Source organism: Astyanax mexicanus, chromosome 24, assembly GCF_023375975.1.
Source record: "Astyanax mexicanus isolate ESR-SI-001 chromosome 24, AstMex3_surface, whole genome shotgun sequence".
In the NCBI taxonomy this organism is placed as follows: Eukaryota; Metazoa; Chordata; class Actinopteri; order Characiformes; family Acestrorhamphidae; genus Astyanax; species Astyanax mexicanus.
In genome coordinates this window covers 33,257,094-33,277,912 of record NC_064431.1, presented here as the reverse complement: position 1 = coordinate 33,277,912, position 20,819 = coordinate 33,257,094, and the positions used below count along the sequence as shown (strand labels likewise).

At 39.1% G+C, this 20,819-nt stretch overlaps 1 protein-coding gene across 1 annotated transcript in view; it reads left to right on the top strand.

The window, feature by feature from the left end:
* The window catches only part of fbln2 (fibulin 2), a 58,499-nt gene that overhangs the window by 24,284 nt on the left and 13,396 nt on the right, over window positions 1-20,819 (top strand). Inside the window, exons 6-10 of the mRNA XM_049472007.1 lie at window positions 44-184; window positions 9,701-9,835; window positions 13,489-13,629; window positions 16,216-16,359; window positions 16,547-16,675. Of these exons, the coding sequence (XP_049327964.1) occupies window positions 44-184; window positions 9,701-9,835; window positions 13,489-13,629; window positions 16,216-16,359; window positions 16,547-16,675 (690 nt within the window). The remainder of the gene's footprint in view (window positions 1-43; window positions 185-9,700; window positions 9,836-13,488; window positions 13,630-16,215; window positions 16,360-16,546; window positions 16,676-20,819) is intronic.

The window sequence follows — 20,819 nt, the reverse complement described above, 5'->3', positions numbered from 1 at the left end:
ATATAAATGTGTATGTATTGTATGTATCTGTTGTGGATCATAGATGTGGATGAGTGCAGGAATGCCTCACACACTTGCTCGAGGGAGGAGGTGTGTGTGAACACGGAGGGTTCGCACAAGTGTGTGTCTCTAAACGAGCGATGCGACGTGGGGTTTATACACAACTACAATAGAGAGTGTGTGGGTAAGAAGGTTTTAGCCAGCGGTTTTATGTTTATATGCTGTATATTTATTAAGGTACTCTCTGGTTTGCCAGTGTATATAGTGTGATGCCTAAAATCGCATTTTTAATTTACAGATAAATCAATGACCCTACTGCCCCCTTTAGTAGTTCATAAACCCTATTAAAAACGGTGGATTTTCGCCCATTCTTCGCTCTAAAAGTCTTACAATCTTAGTGATTTACGTTAACTTTAAGAAAGACATCAATTTAAAGGGGAACTCTGGTGTGAAATGGACTTGATTTTGTTGAATAATGAGTAAAAATGATTCTTAAACCAAGCCTTAACCATGAATCAACCCTAAAACTCAGCCCTAAACCAAACCTAAATGTAAAAATTAAATTAATCACTAAACTCCCTGTTTTTAGCGGACTCCACCCTCAGCTCGAAAGGCTAGAAAATGGGAGGGGCAGTTTGGCAGGAGCACTGAGTGATGTATGGGTTTAGGGGCGGAACTGGAGGGAGAGCTGATTGGGCTAAGCGGTGAGACGCAGATGATTGGATGTCGTCAGCAGGGGGCAGTATTATTGATTGACTGATTTGCATATTGTAAAATACACGGAAACATCATCCTCGCCTATAGCACAGTTAAATCTGAGAGGGCGCTGCAGAGGCGGAAATTACCACAATAAAAGTCTTTTTTTAAAGGTTAGGAAATGTTTCAGAAATGTTTAAGAAAGACTGGTATGTTTTATTACTTCTAAGAAACACATTTCAGCTATTAATAATAAAAAAAAAATATATATATATATATATATATATATGGTTTGGGGGTTTAGTGGCTCTTTAAATCTTAACCTAAACCAAACAATAAAATGTTAAGATTATTGTAAAATGTAGAGTTACATTCAATAGCGGATAGTTTACTTTTATCTTAAAACTTAAGCTGCATTTAATAGACATGCAGTTAGAATATCATCAAAGCAAACTGGCACTATGATCAGGAGATTGCCTGTTCGAATCCTGTTCATGCAGCTTGCCATCAGCTGCCGGAGCCCCGAGAGAGCACAGTTGTTCTTGCTGTTTCTCTCTGGGTGGGTATAGTACAGTAGATGGCGCTCTCTCTTTCCCCTCATCACTCCTAGGGTGATGTGGATCAGCACAAGGCTGCATCTGTGAGCTGTTGTATCAGAACCACAGAGTCGCTGCGCTTTGCTTTGAAAAGAGGCGGAGTCTGACTTTACATGTCATCTCCTGGTGTTGAGTCATCACTAGTGGAAGGATGAAAGGGTCCTAATGAGTGGGTTAAAATCAAAAATCGAATTATTATTAAAGTAAACTGTCTTTATTGTGTTATAAGCTTATCGTACGCTTTTCTACAAAGACGATAAAGCACGTTTTTGTTCTGCAAATGTTAAAAAAACAAACCCAAACCCAATCCAGGCTGTTTTTACGCTGTTTTCTCCCCGAGCTCTCATGCATGTGGTCGCATTATGAGGATCAGATTCATAGAGAATTCTCATCAAAAGCTCAGCGAGGCCTGAGCGGATTTGTTTAGCATTACAGCATCATAACTGAAACACCAGGCATCAGGGTTTAGCGCACACTAATGTCACGCGCTGTTAAAAATTCCCTGCCTGAGGAGAAAACGCTCTTAAACCAAACAGCAGACTCATCTGTGAACGTCCTCGATAGAGGAGAAGCATGTGCTAATGCTAATTTTACATTTTTCCTCTACAGGATTATGTGATTTTATGTGATTTGACAAGAGCAATTACCTGGCTAACAGAGAACGTTAGAAAAACGTTTAGCAACATTTAGAAAAGGTTTCAGGAAATTATAATGTTCCAGGAATGTTAAAAAAAAATGTGTGACATAATAACTGTTTGCATCACAACGTTATTAGAACGTTTTTAGTACTAACATCATGGAAACATTAAAAGTAACATTCCCAAAACTAAAAATTTTAAATTAAAAACACTGACACTGCACGTTGCACTGATGTGACATTTTAAAACAAAACAAAAAAACATTCTAAGAACATCTAGAAAACATTTAGAAAATGTTCTACTGAACAAAAATTGTTGACGTAAATTTTGGTTTGCATCACAACATTATTAAAACGTTTGTCACACATCGTTTAAACATTAAAAGTAACATTCCCAAAACTAAAAATTAAAAACACCGACACTGCAAGTGACATTGCACTGATGTTACCAGAACATTTTAAAACTAAAAACAAAACAAAAAAACATTCTAAGAACATTTAGAAAACTAAGAATGTTAACTGTAAAGTTTAGAAAATTGTTTACTGACCAAAAATGTTTGCTTGTTTCTTATTAATAGTTAACTATTACTTTGCCAGCAAACAATTTTTGGTTAGTAAAATGTTTTTTTAACATTATATTATATTATTATATCAACATCATATATGTTTCCTAAAAGCATTGCTGCAACTCTCAAACTCTTTTTTTAAAGAGTCAGTGTTTTATTTTTTAGCTTTAGAAGTGACACTTTTCACTTTTTTTAGTTGTGTGAGAAATGTTCTAAAAACGTTTTAGCTAGAAGGATGCTAAAGCGTGTCTCTTTTCTTTTTAGATCATTTTTAGTCAAATGGAAACTGTAGTAAACTAAACTTAACTACTACTTCTAAAAATAATAATAATCCTAACAGAACTTTAGCCAAAAGGATGCCAAGGCTGCAGCATGCTGTTCTATACCTGGCAACCTGGGGAGTGGAAATGGAACTGGGGTAAGGGCAGTGGGCAAAATCTATAGATTAAAACATAAAAAAACAATAGCGCTCAACAAAGAACCTCAGTTTTCTACATTTGTAGTTAAATTTAAAAGCTAAACAACAGTATCATGTAACTCCAGATTTTTACAAGCGAATCCACCAGCAGATTTTGGGTCTAAAAAGCTGAAATTTATATAAAATAAATACATTTTACAGGCAAGTAAACTGACTGGCAAATCAGAGGTATCTTTCTAATGAATGGGTGAAACTCGCCGCTAATCCCGCGCACTGCTAGCACTGTTTTCATCGCAGGCTGTGTTGTGTTTTGGTGTTTGATGGTGAAAATAGTGCTCACGGTCTGTAATCCTCACCACTTGCTCTTCAGTCACACACTCTCTGGATCCAGCGCATTATTCATAACACGCATGGCCTCCAATGCATTTCAGAGCGGCGCAGTTCGAGAGGACGCTAACAGAATCCTGCTAAAGCTGAGCGAGCGAGGGATGTGATGTATTATGTATGAGGGGGTTAACCTGGTATTCAAAAAGGTGCTGCTTTGTGCTGTTTGAGTGTGGAAACATAGTAAACATGCGTTTATAATGCCTTAATAATGCATTATAGCAATTATTATTTAACATTTCTCAAACATTTTGACAACAATGCTAAGAAGTAAGTTTTAATTTTTTGTTTTAGGAGTGACACTTTCAACATTTAAAAAAAAAAAATATTTATTTTTTATTCAGATTCTAAGCTTGTAAGTCATTTGAGTTTTTTATTTAAAGAAAAAATATGTGCTCACATGGGTTGCCAGGTTGAGGATACTAAAGCTATATTCAAAAACATGCTGCTTTGTGCTGTTTGAGTGGGAAAACATAATAAACATGCATTTATTATGCCTTTATAATGCAGTATAGCCATTTTTAACCTGTCCTACGTTTTGTGCTACGCTTATTGATCGATTGATTTAACTTTATTGATCCCACAGTGAGGAAATTCACTTGTTACAGAAGCAAGATTTTTTTTTGCATATAAAAAAAGTTATGTAAAGCAGTGACACAGTAATCAGTAAATATTAGTATAAACTATTACACAAACAAAAGAGTGGGGAAAAAATGAAGAGAGCACTTCAGTTTCTGAATCAGTTTCTCTGATTTTGCTATTTATAGGTTTATATTTGAGTAAAATGAACATTGTTGTTTTATTCTATAAACTACAGACAACATTTCTCCCAAATTCCAAGTAAATATATTCTCATTTAGAGCATTTATTTACAGAAAATGAGAAATGACTGAAATAACAAAAAAGATGCAGAACTTTCAGACCTGAAATAATGCAAAGAAAACAAGTTCATATTCATAAAGTTTTAAGAGTTCAAAAATCAATATTTGGTGGAATAACCCTGGTTTTTAATCACATTTTTAATTTCATGCATCTCCTCCACCAGTCTTACACACTGCTTTTGGATAACTTTATGCTGCTTTACTCCTGGTGTAAAAATTCAAGCAGTTCAGTTTGGTGGTTTGATGGTTTGTGATCATCCATCTTCCTCTTGATTATATTCCAGAGGTTTTTAATTTGGTAAAATTAACTGACTGAGAGAGGTAGGATGGTTGTTTTGATGAATTAAAGATAAATCTAGACATAAACACGTTTTGTGACTCACTGGAAATAACGTGTGTCTCCAAATCCAAGCAAACCAAGGAAAATAAGCAAGACATCAAACTTCTCCACTGGATTAAAACTCATGCAGTTCTGTCTCGGATATGCAGTGTGGTCCATTTAGACACTTTCCCAGCAGTACCATTAAAAAGGCAAGTTTTGGGTACCGTTCCTCTTGGTGAGAGACTGTCGGTGGCTAGAAAGGCCTTTATGAAGCACTTGAAGACATTTAGCTCAGTTGATAGTCTTTAAAAATGGCGCATCCTTGGACTGAATGAAGAGAAAACTGAAAAAACTGAACTAAAAAAATAAGAGCGCATTAAAAAATATGAGTTTCTTTGATTTTACCAAATTAAAATCCTCTGGAATATAATCAAGAGGAAGATGGATGATCACAAACCATCAAACCACCAAACTGAACTGCTTGAATTTTTACACCAGGAGTAAAGCAGCATAAAGTTATCCAAAAGCAGTGTGTAAGACTGGTGGAGGAGAACATGATGCCAAGATGCATGAAATTAAAACTGTGATTAAAAACCAACCAGGGTTATTCCACCAAATATTGATTTCTGAACTGCTAAAATGTATTCTTTATAAATAAGAACTTGATTTGTGGTCTGAAAGCTCTGCATATTTTTTTTTGTTATTTCAGTCATTTCTCATTTTCTGTAAATAAATGCTCTAAATGAGAATATTTTTATTTGTAATTTGGGAGAAATGTTGTCTGTAGTTTATAGAATAAAACAACAATGTTTATTTTACTCAAACATAAACCTATAAATAGCAAAATCAGAGAAACTGATTCAGAAACTGAAGTGATCTCTTCATTTTTTCCAGAGCTATAGGCATAAAGACTAAAAAGTCATATTTCCCCAAATCCCAGAGAATCACCAAAAACAGGAAAACAAGCAGGTCCTTCATCACGAGCTCAGAAGTTTAAGGGTTAAACTCAAGGAAAGAACATTCATAAGATCCACAGAGGAGCAAAAACTCTCTATATTGAAGAGGAAAAAGAGGCGAATGCTCGCAGTTCAGTTTCTTTCACACTCGTTTTCTATCTCTCAGCAGATTCCTCTATCGTTCAGACCTCAAATCACTCAGAGAAGATGCTCTCAGCCGAACACGTCATACTTCACTGTCCTTCTGTCGCCCCGAGTCCCAAAGCAAGTCTTGGGGGGGTTGTGTTTACTGAATTCCAGCAGTATCGTCTCTAAACCTCATCTTTCTCCTCTCTTTTCTCCGTGATCCCCCTCCTCCAACACTTGTAAACATGTGGTCGGGACAGACCTTCACCATATGTTCATGTGTTCATCGTTACGTAAGCACTCAGATATTTCAGACACTTTCTGGGATCGATCCATGGATAAGAGTCATGCAAGAAGCTAAACTTCACTTCATTTCATCCCCTTATTGCTTTAATATAGCTTGATTTAGGGCGTGTCAGTGTCCGTGTGTATTTGCTATCGTAATGATGGGAAAAGTACACCTTGCTCGGCTAGAAATGCACACAACGCATGTACTCTTAATTGTATTCTCTTAATTAATCATGGGTGTGGTTAATTTTGTGCGTAACTTAAAATTTAAACCAATCAGAGTGTCTCTTGCTCATCATTCCCTTTAAGAGTAGATCAGGTGAGCTCTGTCTTTGGAGGATTGCTATTGTAACGGTGCAGCTACCTGGACGTGTCCAACAAACGCTTCTCAGCAGAGGAAACTGAGCTGCTGGTTGACGCTGTGAAGGAGCTCCAGCAGCTCATTTACGGGAACAGCAATGTTATTTTATTTACTATTCTGTTTATTGTTGATGTAAAAGTTGGGTTTGTGCTGCTGCCGAGATAGTGATGAACGTCTGACTGCTGACGTCTGTCTACGATGTATTCAGTCAGTCAAGCATCTGAACACACCTAATTTCCAGAACACCACGCCCATCAGTGTAGATATATTCAGAAGATCTGCTGCTGTTTAAACCAGGCAGGAGGAAAATAGGAGTGAAAATAGACTGTTGGCAAGGTGTAAGATAGCAATGAGCATTGAAACGTCACTTACGTAGGGTGTAAAGTAGATTCCATTATGTTTAGAGGAATGTTAAATTGTTAAACCCACCTTCTGGCACCATAACTATATATAATCAAGATGAAGATGGATGATCACAAGCCATCAAAACACCAGGAGTAAAGCAGCATAAAGTTATCCAAAAGCAGTGTGTAAGACTGGTGGAGGAGAACAAAACAACCTGGGTTATTCCACCAAATACTGATTTCTGAACTCTTAAAACTTAAAACTTAAACTCTTAAACAGCTCTGCGTCTCATTTTCTGCAAATAAATACTCTAAATAATTTTTATTTTTTTTGGAATTTGGAAGAAATGATGTTCGTAGTTTATAGAATAAAATGAAACATACTTTGTCCAGAGCTGTTTATTATTTATGGTGCTTTAGTAAGCAATTGTGTTCTCTAACATTAGCTGAACGAAAATGTGAAAAACGCTCGTTTCTCGCCGGTATTGTTAGCTTTTTTCACCAGACTGCGGCCAAAACTGCAGCAATTATGAAGTCCTGAGCGAAATCCAAGGACAGCCGCTGCAGTTCTGACCGTTTTCACCCCAGACTCGCTCTCTAATGAGCAGTTCTGCTTTGCTGAAGGACGGCGCTTGATTTTAGCCACGTCTCTCAGGACAGTTCCACCTTCTGGATGAACTTTAAGCTTTGGACCAGAGCCACGGATCCTCAAACCCCCTCAAAACCCCTCAAAACTCAGACACACACATGTTTTTACACACAAACACATCCCTGCAGCGACCCTGACCCCACAGCAGCTCAAGATTTAAGCTCAACCACAATGCCGTCACTTTCCACTGTGACTCAACACTGCCAGATAAATCCTGATGTTGTAAATCGATGTTTTTCTCGTCCTGCTGTTTACTGGTTGTTGTGCCACGCTGATAAGCCACCTCCTGCTCTTTCCCTCCCTCTAGCTCTCAAAAGCGAAGAGACGCCACAAACACATACACAGAAAATACACACACACATATTATTTTCCTTGGCAATATTTTGACAGTGTGAATCTTCTCCTCTTGGCTCGCCAGCTACTCATTGTCCAAACCTGGAGTAATTATCTTCCCTCCCTCCGCTCTTTCTGCTCGATGTTCTTTTTCTCAGCCTTCATTTATTCTGCAGGCTTGTCTGGAGTTATCGTCCTTAATAAATCCCCCCACACAGCTGATGGTCTTGGCCCAAAAACATAAACTAAACTAAACTCGTGCATTAAAAGAGAAACGGAAACATGTATCTATGCTATGCTAAAAGAGACTCATCACCCAGAACCACCCAAAACCACCCAGAACGTTGTGTGTTACAATTGTCGTACGTTGAAGTTGCGTGTAGGACCATTGGCGTAAAAACCTAGAAATAGGTGGATTTGTTACCCCCCAAAATTATACTGCAGAAAAAGTGAAAAAAAAGTGAATGTGAATTTGAAAGCGCACTAAAATCTGCACCCCCGCCATGCAAAGCACCACCTCTCGGGTTATTTTTAATCAAGATGTGTCTCGCCTACCACAGACTCTGTAGTTCCCATCTATAACTCTGCTGTTCCTGTCTATGGACAATCCCCGGTCCGGAACTACACCTCCCAGCATGCACCTGACAACACCACATGTTCGGACTCTGTCTACGTCACCGGAATTCTAGATTGTGTTCAGGTGTTAGTAATTAAGTTAAGATACTGATACTTTTGCTCTGTTTATGTTTGTGATTTCCTGGTTTATTGAACTGGTTTCGTTTTGGGTTTGTGATTCGGCTCTGATGAATTAGTTTGTTGTTTCTCTGGTTTAGACCCACGCCTGTAATTTGACTACGCTCTCTGTTTACAAGGCTTGTAATAAAGCCTCGTTTTGATTTTAACCGTGAGCGTCTGACTTCCGTCTGTGGCGTTACAAGATGTTTATATCAAAAACATAAAGTTATATTCTTGTGATAAAAGGACACAGTGGTAAAAAGTGCTCTAAGTACTGAAAATTAAAAATACAGAACATGACGCTACTACTAATAATAATAATGATAATGATAATAATAATAATAATAATAATAATAATAATAATAATAATAATAATAATAATAATAATAATAATAATAATAACCAAATCTGTTGTTATATTATTTTAAATATTAGGTGATAACTGATCAGTTTTTGTCATTGTAACGCCAAATAGTAAGAAGTAACGCTAGCCGAGTTAAAAGTAAAGTTGTTGACGTCATTATCCATGGGATTTTGGGAAATGGAGTCCGGTAGTGTGGAAGGAGAACACTGTGGCATGACAGTCATATATATATATATATACACACACAATTCAGACATGGCACGCATATATTTTTCTAATAAAAGTAAATGTAATGTGGAGTAACCTTTGTTCAAACATTTCAAACCCGCTCCTAAGCCTTTGTGCAGTTAAAACAGTTAAACAAAGACTGGAGCCTGAATGTAGAATTAAGCCTTGATAAAGTATTAACAAGGAAAAGCAGAATAAAAGCAAGATATAGATGTTTGCGACAAAACAACATAAAGTGAAGCAACACTTTTTACAATCACGATTTACACACAACCATATACACCCAGCACTCAAACAGCAGCAGCCAATCACACACAGCATACTCTCAACCGGAAACCACCTACCATCTACCTGGAGGACTGTATCCAGCACTGAGTGATAATCTATATCTGAGCATACACTGACACACATTTACAGTATCCAGAGTTTTTGGAGTGTGGGAGGAAACCCAGATAGGGATTTGAACCCAAGACCTCTAATGTATCAAAAGAAAGATGTTTGGATTGAAAAAAAGGTTCATAAAGATCTAGCTAGCTAATTGATAGTTACTTTTCCACAAGTTTGGGTTTGGTCTCTGAAGTGTTAATTGTAATCAGGCATGTTCTTTTGTTCATACACTTTCCATGCTGTGTTAGGTGTGTGTGTGTGTTATGTCTGCTTGGGCTCAGTGTGCTTGGTCATTATGGGATGTTGTTCCTCAGGCCTGGGCTTTGCTGTGCTGTGTCCGGCTCCGGCTCGGCGAGTTTCTGAAGAGGGATGTTCTGAGATTCTGTAACACTCAGTCGTTTCCGTCATGCTTCCTCTCTCCCTCTACAGATCTGAACGAGTGTGTGACCAACACACACACCTGTCTGGCGGGCGAGCGCTGTGTGAACACGGTGGGGGCGTATGTGTGTGAGAGGCTGATTTCTTGTCCGAGTGGATACCAGCTGAGGAACGGAGTGTGTGAAGGTGGGTCTCTCGAATTTTCTCTTTCCAGTTTAGTACGGTGTAGTGAGATTTATTGTTGTTGTTCTAGCTGTGACTATTTAACTATTCTTAACTATTGAATAAATGTACTATACAGCTCTGGAAAAACAATAATTATGATTTTACCTAATTAAAAACCTCAACAAAACAACTTTATCATCTGTGTTTCTCCTGCATTACCTACATTTCTACATCCTTCACTGTGAGAAGATACGTGCACTAAAAGTACATTATCATGTTCAATTGTATCCAGTTTTTCCCTTTCCTTTTTAAAGTAGGTTAGATGATAAAATTAGGCATTTCCTTTTACATCACACTTCTAAACCTCATTTTAAAACTCTGTTTCTTTTCTTTGCATTTTTCCTTGGTTAAAATGTAAAAATAGGGAAATTAATGTCATACAGAAACACCATCTAGTGCATGCCTTTTGCCTGTTTCAAGCTGTGCAAGGTGTACTTTTCCTGTCTTTACGATAGCAAAGACGCACTGACACGCCTTAAATTAAGCTCACTTATACATCAATTAATAAGGGGCTATTGAGTCTTCATAATTAATCAACTAACTTCCTCAAACTTGTTTGTGTATGAAGGATTATCACTATTGGAAAACAACAACTAAAACAACTAAACTTAAAATTACGCAAAAAGCAATTCTCTACTCTTATCAGAGAGCACTTTAAAAATGATGAGTTTCTTTGATTTTACCAAATTGAAAACCTCTGGAATATAATCAAGAGGAAGATGGATGATCACAAACCATCAAACCACCAAACTGAACTGCTTGAATTTTTACACCAGGAGTAAAGCAGCATAAAGTTATCCAAAAGCAGTGTGTAAGACTGGTGGAGGAGGAGAACATGATGCCAAGATGCATGAAAACTGCTGCTTACATTTATGGCCCGCGGGCCATTTGCAGACAATTTATTTTTTTGAACTGGCCTTAGAGGTATTTTAGAAATAAAATAAAGGCCCACTATTAATCAGGTTTTTACAATGTGAGATTCAAAGTTTTAACGATAGGTGTCGGGCCAAAACTCAGAAAACGAGCCAAAGAGTCTAAAAGTGGTGAGAGTGCGCAGTTGTAGCACAGAAAACCAACCAAAGAGTCTAAAAGCAGAGAGAGTGTGTGCAGTTGTAGTGCGGAAAACAAGCCAAAGAGTCTAAAAGCGGCAAGAGACTAAATAATACAGACTGCCACTTTAATGTTCCTTAGCTTTTGCGGAACATGGCAACTCCAAAGAAAGGAAAAATGAAAATTTCAGGCACGTTGGGAAAATTATTATTTTTAACTGAGTTCAGAGTGAAATCTGTTTAATGTTTAATCAGGAATGTTTAATGTCAGGAATCAGTTTGCCGTAATGAAGGAGTATAATAATATTAAGAGACATTATGAAACGAAACATACATTTGAAATGTCTTAGTTTACACAACGCCGTCAAAGATGGATTAAGATAGTAACTCAAGTAAAATGGTGTGTAAATTATAGTAATCGAGAAAAATTAATTATTATAAGTATTATATTTCATTATTTGTTTTATTACAGAGTCTGTGGTCTCCTTTTGTCCCCAGCAAAAATGTTTATACACCCCTGCTGTATGTATATATATATATATATATATATATATATATATATATATATATATATATATATATATATATATATATAGAAGTTTTATGACATTCACATTAAATTCTAAACCCATCAGCCAATCGGCATTAATAAGGAGCTGTTCTCTCTGTAAAAGTTAAAGCTTTTAAGTCTTGTTTTATGTCTTTTCCTGATCTGGGACACTGAAATAAATGTAGGCAGAGAATTAAAGACGTTTAGAGTCCAGTGAGAGAACAGAGAACAGGGGAGTGCAGTAATTATGATCCTGAAAGAGAGAAAAAGAGAGAGAAAGAGAGAGAGAGAGAGTTTACTGTGATGAAGCTGTACAGGGGTTTCAGACCGGACCATAAAAAAAGACCCCAATTAATGTCTCTCAGACTGTTAGCAGAGCTAATGCTAATCTGCTGGAGTAATGATGTTACTCAGCCCTGCAGAAGCTCAGGAGCAGGGTGGGAAGCGTGGAGTCTGATTGGTTGTAAAGGAAGGGCGTGATTTTGGTGATGGGTTCAGTGATCCCGACATAAATTCTCTCTCTCAGAATAACCGGGCTCTGCTGTTAATCCACAGTACCACCTACTGGCCTGAGCTGAGTCTGTACGCTGATGGTGTTCTGTCTTCTGCAACTGAAAAATAAAATAAGAGAGCGCTTAAAAATGATGAGTTTCTTTGATTTTACCAAATTAAAAACCTCTGGAATATAATCAAGAGGAAGATGGATGATCACAAACCATCAAACCACCAAACTGAAAACAGGGTTATTCCATCAAATACTATTAATATTGATTTCTGAACTCTTAAAACTTTATGAATATGAACTTGTTCTTTTCTTTGCATTATTTGAGGGTCTGAAAGCTCTGCATCTTTTTTTGTTATTTAGAAAAAAATTATCCAAATTTTAGCCATTTTCTGTAAATAAATGCTCTAAATGAGAATATTTTTATTTGTAATTTGGGAGAAATGTTGTCTGTAGTTTATAGAATAAAACAACAATGTTCATTTTACTCAAACATAAACCTATAAATAGCAAAATCAGAGAAACTGATTTAGAAACTGAAGTGCTCTCTTCATTTTACCAGTCAAAAGTTGGGACATATCTTAAATTCTGATTTTTTTCATTCATTTTTAAAATGTTCTGCATTGTAGATTAATACTAAACTAAACTCATCTAAACTATGAAGAAAAAACATTCTTCAAAAAGTATCTCCTCTTGTTTAGATGATCAGTTTTGAACATCTCTGCTGGATTTTCTCAGTCAGTTTTATGAGGTAGAGTCTCCTGGAATTCAGGCTTTCAGTTAACAGCTGTGCTGAACTCATCAAGAGTTAATTACTTGAATTTCTTGTCTCTTAATGTAAAGTTTGAGAGCATCAGTTAAAGTAAAGTAGTGAAGAGGTAGAGTTACAGGTATACAGTGAATAGTGAATATTTTAGTAATGTTCGAATCCAGATTATGAGAAGATTATGAGAACAACTACTCAACTAAGTAAAGATGAATAAAAATCACTTTAGGAAAGAATGAATAACTTGAATAAATGATCCTCAAGTGCAGTCGCAAAAAATAAGAAACATAAAAAATGTTACGATGATGAAACTGGCACTCATCAGGAACGCCCCGGAAAAGGAAGAGCAAGAGTTACGTCTGTTGACCTTTCAATTCAATCTGGAGATTTTATTGATTTAAAGGAAATTAATCTACACTGTAAACCCATAGTTAGTTTAAACTCAAATGAATGAAACCTGTTTTATGATAAATTGACATTTTGTGGACACATTTATGTTCTTTTCTATTGGCTTTTGGCACAATCTATTTGCATACTGGGTTTGTACACCAGTTTTTGACACTTAACCATCATGTGTAGTCATTTCCCCCCAGGCTATCTGAGTTAAACTCCAATATAAAACTTAATTTAAAAATTTTAACTCAACACAGTTCAGAGCTTCACTCTTCAGACCGATCAGTTAACAGTAACCTGTCGGCGTACCTGTCTGTGAGATCACTGTAACACCTGTCCTGCTGCGTCCTGCAGATATAGACGAGTGTGTGCTGAGGACTCATAACTGCGGTTCAGGACTGCAGTGCCAGAACACGCTGGGCTCCTTCCACTGCAGCTCCAAACAACAGCGCTGCCTCACCGGATTCACCCAGGATACTCACTCCAACTGCATCGGTGAGAGAGATAATATTTTAACTTTATTATCAACTTTACTGAACCACTATTCAGGGGTTAAACACCAGCCAATCAAGTCACGAGTCAAGTCAAGAGGCTTTTATTGTCATTACATCTGAGTACAGGTACACAGTGTGATGAAATTACGTTCCTCCGGAACCATGGTGCAACATAGAACCACAAGCAATAGACAACATAAAGTGCAGGAGTGACGACAGTGCAACATAAAATTATAAAATTATAACACTAAATAACAATAAATACAATAAATACAAAGGACGAGACAATTTAAAGACAGGACAGTGCAGTACCGATACGGTATAATAAAGTGTATAGTGGGGATAAGGTGCAGAGATGTGTGACATACTGTAACATATAGAACATATATAATCACAGCAGTTACTGAGGTAGAGTTTATAGTTTTTAAGAGTGCAGCAAATAAAGTCATGTCAGCCTCTGTGTGCTGACTGGGTGTGTGTGTGGGTGAAGTTCAGTTCTTTGTGAGTGTAAAGGGGGGGGGGTTAGTTTAAAACAGTTTAGTTTTGTGCGGGTGTGTTGGGTGAGTGGTGGGTGGGGTGGGGGTTCAGTTCTGTCTCTGTGCGTTGAGAAGTCTGACTGCCTGGTGGATGAAGCTGTTGCAGAGTCTAGTAGTGGAGGCTAGACTCTGCAACAGCTTCATCCACCAGGCAGTCAGACTTCTCAACGCACAGAGACAGAGACAGAACTGAACCCCCACCCCACCCACACTTAAATCCCATCAGTGTTTAAGGATTTAAGGATTCAAGGAGATTTTATTGTCATTCGCATCACATGTGAGGTGGAACGAAATTATGATCTCATGATCCATTTTACACCCAAGAGCTGTTATTAAAATAGATAATACAGATAATAGATGCTAAAACATGTTAAAAAAACAAAAGCAGACACAGCTCAGGTTAAAAACTCGGTACCACTTTAAAATAAGACTACCTTTATAAAGGGTTTATAAATGGTTTACAATTAGTTTATTAATGGTTATTAATTAGTTTGTAAATGCATCAAAAATCATTAATAATCAGTTATAACACATACTTAGAAAGGGCAACAGTATAGATGGCTGTGTAATATAGTTCACTATTTGGCAACAACAGGTCATTGTTGCCCTTTCTACGTATGTGTTATAACTGATTATTAATGATTTTTAAGGCATTTACAACCTAATTAGTAACTATTAATAAACTAATTGTAAACCATTTATAAACCCTTTATAAAGGTAGTCTTATTTTAAAGTGCTACCCAAAACTCAAAAAGTCTGTTTTATATAAAATTTGATTTTTATTTCTAAACAATACTCAACTATTTTGAGTTAGTTGAACTGAATTTGTGAGCACATATACTGTACTATTCAAACTGAGATCTTTGAGTTGAACCAACTTAATATAATAACTGAGTTTATGAGTTTAGTCTGTTTTGTCATTAACAGCTTCTTTTCTATTGGCTTCTGTCACAATCTATTTGCATACTGGGCGTGTCCAACAGTTTCTGACAGACTAACACTCACCATCAGTGTGTAGTGATTCCCCCCGGGGCTACCATACAAATAAATCAACTTCCCCTTTAGTTGTAATAACTTGATGTCTTAAGTTATGCTAACTTAAGTTTTCATTATGCATTATTGAACTTATTTAAGGCAACCGGTTTCCTCAAGTTTTTTTAAAGTAAATTCAACTTATCCAGGCTTACAGTGCAAAATGTCCATAAAACACCACAGGTTCTCAAAACTGTCTGTGTTCCTCTTGCTGGAGTAATACTTAAAATCACTTTTAAAAAAAGTGATGAAGCATACTAGCAGTGTGCTATTTACTACAAAAAAAAAAAACAGGAACAAGAAGCTGGTATATTTGTGCTGTAATGTAAATATAGATCACATATATTTAACATCAATTCTTAGTACATTTCTAATATACCTGGTTTATACAGATGTTATAAAACTCATTATTAAATGTATTATAATTTTACTGTAAGCATATTTAAAATATAGGGTTTCATACATGAAGTAGTTTAAATGTTTAAACATTAATTAATATATTTAAAAATACTGTAGTTCCATTTGAATACAGTTAAGTACATTTAGTACAATTTAAGTAAGACTTTTGTACTATTTTTATACAATTAAAATAAAATAAGTACATAATGTGGCTACAAGAAAACTTTAGTGCACTATAGAACTTAATAATGCTTAGTTAATGTACTCTTTTCACTAGGGTATATTTAGATAAATATTTAATCTCTTATAACTCCAATAATTGTAATAACTCTAATAGCTCTAATAAAACTCTAATAACCCTAATTTTTACTTTAAAATGTGGAAATAAATGGGATCCAATGGGATCTCTCTCTCTCTCTCTCTCTCTCTCTCTCTCTCTCTCTCTCTCTTTCTCTCTTTCTCTCTTTCTCTCTCTTTCTCTCTCTTTCTCTCTCTTTCTCTCTCTTTCTCTCTCTCTCTCTCTCTCTTTCTCTCTTTCTCTCTTTCTCTCTTTCTCTCTCTTTCTCTCTCTTTCTCTCTCTTTCTCTCTCTCTCTCTCTCTCTCTCTCTCTCTCTCTCAGATATTGATGAGTGCAGTGTGTTGTCGGATGCGTGTACTGCAGGGTTTAACTGTATAAACACAGTGGGGTCGTATACCTGCCAACGCAAGGTTATAACCTGCAGCCGAGGATTTCACTCCAGCAACGACGGAACTCGCTGTGTGGGTGAGAATATACACACTTTATATATATATTTATCTTCCTATTACTATTAATAGTAAAGTGATCTATCAGATTAATAAAGCATTTTCATCTCTTTTATTTTAATCTACAATGTAGTAAATACATTAAATAAAGCAGAAATAAGGCTGTGTTTGAGTATGTCCCGCTGTGTGTGTGTGTGTGTGTGTAGACGTAGACGAGTGTGCGATGGGAACACACACCTGTGGGGAAGGACAGGTGTGTCACAACACGCCGGGCAGCTTCCGCTGCGACTGCCAGACCGGATACCAGTACGACTCGGCCCGGAGGACCTGCCTGGGTATGACTTTATACTATACATAAAAACTAGTTTCTGGATCAGTTTCTCTGATTTTGCTATTTATAGGTTTATGTTTGAGTAAAATGAACATTGTTGTTTTATTCTATAAACTACAGACAACATTTCTCCCAAATTCCAAATAAAAATATTCTCATTTAGAGCATTTATTTACAGAAAATGAGAAATGACTGAAATAACAAAAAAGATGCAGAGCTTTCAGACCTCAAATAATGCAAAGAAAACAAGTTCATATTCATAAAGTTTTAAGAGTTCAGAAATAATCAATATTTGGTGGAATAACCCTGGTTGGTTTTTAATCACAGTTTTAATTTCATGCATCTTGGCATCATGTTCTCCTCCACCAGTCTTACACACTGCTTTTGGATAACTTTATGCTGCTTTACTCCTGGTGCAAAAATTCAAGCAGTTCAGTTTGGTGGTTTGATGGTTTGTGATCATCCATCTTCCTCTTGATTATATTCCAGATATATATTCGGATCAGAGTAGAGAATTGATTTTTGCTTAATTTTAAGTTTTAGTTTAGTTGTTTTAGTTGTTGTTGTGCTCAAGGCATGCACTAGATGGTGTTTCTGTATGACAATAATTGTCCTATTCTTACATTTTAACCAAGGAAAAATGCAAAGAAAGGAAACAGAGGTTTTAAATGAGGTTTAGAAGTGTAATGTAAAAGGAAATGCCTAATTTTATCATCTAACCTACTTTAAAAAGGAAAGAGAAAAACTGGATACAACTGAACATGATAATGTACTTTTAGTGCACGTATCTTCTCACAGTGAAGGATGTAGAAATGTGGAGAACGCAAGAGGAAAGATGGCGGCGCGCAGTAGTGCAGCGGCTTTTCACGCTCCTAGTGAACACCCTATTTTGAGCTGTTTTTACGTCGGTTCTGAACCCAACTTTATGCGCCCCACGCGTGTGAGTTACAGCAGAACCGAACTTCTGAGGATTAAGGACAGTTTGGTCAGTAAAACAGCAACTATGGACAATAATATCCGAGCTACGCTGGGCGAGCTGCACCTCCTCCGCGCTCCGGCATGGGGGAGCAGATCGCTGCAGACAAAGGGCAAGAGGAGGAGGCGGTGCCAGCGGCGTCAGAAGAGAGGAAAACGCGCTGGGGTGCTAGCCAGGCTAAAGGCTAATGCTAACCGACCCCCGATTCCGTCGCTTTTCCTCTCTAACGTCCGCTCTTTGGATAACAAGCTGGACCTGCTGCGGCTGAGGATGAATGTTTCTGAGGAGATGAGGAACTGCGCTGTGATTTGTCTCACGGAAACCTGGCTGAACCAGACCATGCCGGACTCAGCCTTCCAGCTCGCCGGCCGGCAGCTCTTCCGAGCGGACCGCAGCCAGCTATCCGGGAAAGCCCGGGGGGGGCGGCTTGTGCGTCTACATAAACAAAGGTTGGTGCACAAACTGCGTGTTGGTAAACAGCCACTGCTCCGAGGCGACAGAACAGCTGACTGTGAAGTGTCGTCCCCACTATCTGTCTCGTCAGTTTTCGGCGGTGTTCGTGATTGCTGTTTACATAGCACCGGATGCTAATGCTAACATCGCACTGAAGAAGCTTTATGACAACATCAGCTCGCTTCAGAACAAGCATCCGGACGCGTTCTACGTGGTAGCGGGGGATTTTAACCACGTAGAACTGAAGAACACGCTGCCGAGGTTTTACCAACACGTGAACATTCCAACGCGAGGTAATAACACGCTGGACCGTGTTTACTCCTCTGTGAAAGACGCTTACAAAGCCTTCACCCGCCCCCACCTCGGGCTATCGGACCACATCTCCATCATGCTGGTCCCCGCATACCACCCCCCACTGCGACGCTCAAAACTCACACAGAAAACCATCACGGTGTGGCCCAGTGACGCCGCCGCAGTGCTGCAGGGCTGCTTCGGCTGCACAGACTGGCAGGTCTTCAGGGAGGCTGCTGAGTGTGAGGGGGAGCTGGATCTGGAGGAATATACATCTGCTGTTCTCGGGTACATCAGCAAGTGTGTGGAGGATGTCACTACTACCAAACTGTGACTTGCTACCCGAACCAGAAGCCCTGGCTGAACGCAGAGGTGCATTCCCTGCTGAAAGCCAGGGATGCTGCCTTCAGATCTGGAGACTCGGATGAACTCAGGAGGGCTAGAAGAGAGCTGACTGCTGGAGTTAAGAGGGCAAAAGCTGCAAATGCTCAGAAAATCCAGGGACACTTTTCCTCCCAGGATCCACAGAGCATGTGGAGGGGCATCAAGTGCATCACGGACTACAAATCTAACGTTGCACAAAGCTCCAAAGACCCATCCCTGCCTGAGGCTCTCAACACGTTCTACGCCCGCTTTGAGAACACCCCCCAGCACCAGACTCCCACACTCACCAGGAGAGGAGCCCCTCAGCGTGACACCAGCAGAAGTAAGGAGGACGCTGAGGAGGATTAACCCCCGGAAAGCTGCCGGCCCGGACAACATCCCCGGACAGGTGCTAAAAGACTGCGCAGACCAGCTCTCGGACGTCCTGGCCGACATTTTCAACGCGTCCCTCATCCAGGCAGCTGTCCCCACTTGCCTGAAGACCACCACCATCATCCCAGTCCCCAAGAGCTCCGCAGTGACAGGTCTGAATGACTACCGGCCAGTGGCCCTCACTCCGATAGTCACAAAGTGCTTTGAAAGACTTCAGACCCACATCAAAGCCACCATCAACATCACTGTGGATCCACACCAGTATGCATACAGGAAGAACCGATCCACAGAGGATGCCATCTCCTCCGTGGTCCACACTGCCCTCACCCACCTGGAGCAGAAGGATTCCTACGTTTGGATGCTCTTTGTGGACTTCACATCCGCTTTCAACACCATGATTCCACAGACACTGATAACCAAACTCTCCTCACTAGGACTGAGCTCTTCGCTGTGCAACTGGGTCCTAGACTTCCTGACCAACAGGCCGCAGTCTGTGAGGATTCACAACATCTCCTCCCCCACCGTAATCCTCAGCACTGGCTCCCCTCAGGGCTGTGTGCTGAGCCCCCTCCTGTTCACACTGCTCACATATGACTGCTCACCTCTCCATCCAGGCTGTCATATTGTGAAGTTTGCGGACGACACGGCAGTGGTTGGATGCATCACGAACAGAGATGAGTCCAGCTACAGGCAGGAGGTGGAACACCTGGAGGGTTGGTGCAGAGAAAACAACCTCTGCATCAATGTAAAAAAGACAAAGGAGATGATTGTGGACTTCAGAAGGGGCAAGCATGCCCACCTCCCCCTGCACATTGGAGGATCTGCGGTGGAAGTGGTTGACAGCTACAGGTACTTGGGTGTGCACCTGACCAGCAACCTCACCTGGAGCAACAACACTTCCACTCTTTTCAGGAAGGCACATCAGCGGCTCTACTTCCTCAGGAGGCTGAGACGAGCTGGACTCGGGAGCGTAGTCCTCACCTCCTTCTACAGATGTGTGGTGGAGAGCGTCGTGTGCTCCAGCATCAATGTGTGGCATGGAAGCTGCTCTGCTGCAGACAGGAAAGCACTGCAGAGGGTGGTGAAGGCTGCACAGAGGATTGTTGGAGTTAGCTTCCCCAGCACCACAGACATTTACACCTCCAGGTGCAGGAAAAGGGCCACCTGCATCAGGAAGGATCCCACCCACCCAGCACACGCACTTTTTGTCCCACTCCCCTCAGGCCGGAGGCTGTGGAGCATTAAGTGCAAAACAACAAGACTCAGAAACAGCTTCATTCCGGAAGCTGTAAGACTCTTAAACTCCACTTAACAACACACTGCACTGACACCAAGGACAAATTACTGTTTACTGTTTACCAACATGGTCACTTTACTTGCACTGAGACACTTTATCTCCACTGCTCTAATTCACATTATCATGCTGCTATAGCACACTTGCACTCTGGACTTCATGTTGCTGAACCTTCTACTCTCTATTTATTTGTTTTATTCTTTGGGATATTTATCTATCTATTTTGTATATTCTATTTCTTTTATTGTATTCTTTTTTTATCTATATATCTATTAATAACAGCTCTTTGGGTGTAAAACTGGATCGTGAGATCACAATTTCGTTCCACCTCATGTACCACATGTGATGCGAATGACAATAAAATCTCCTTGAATCCTT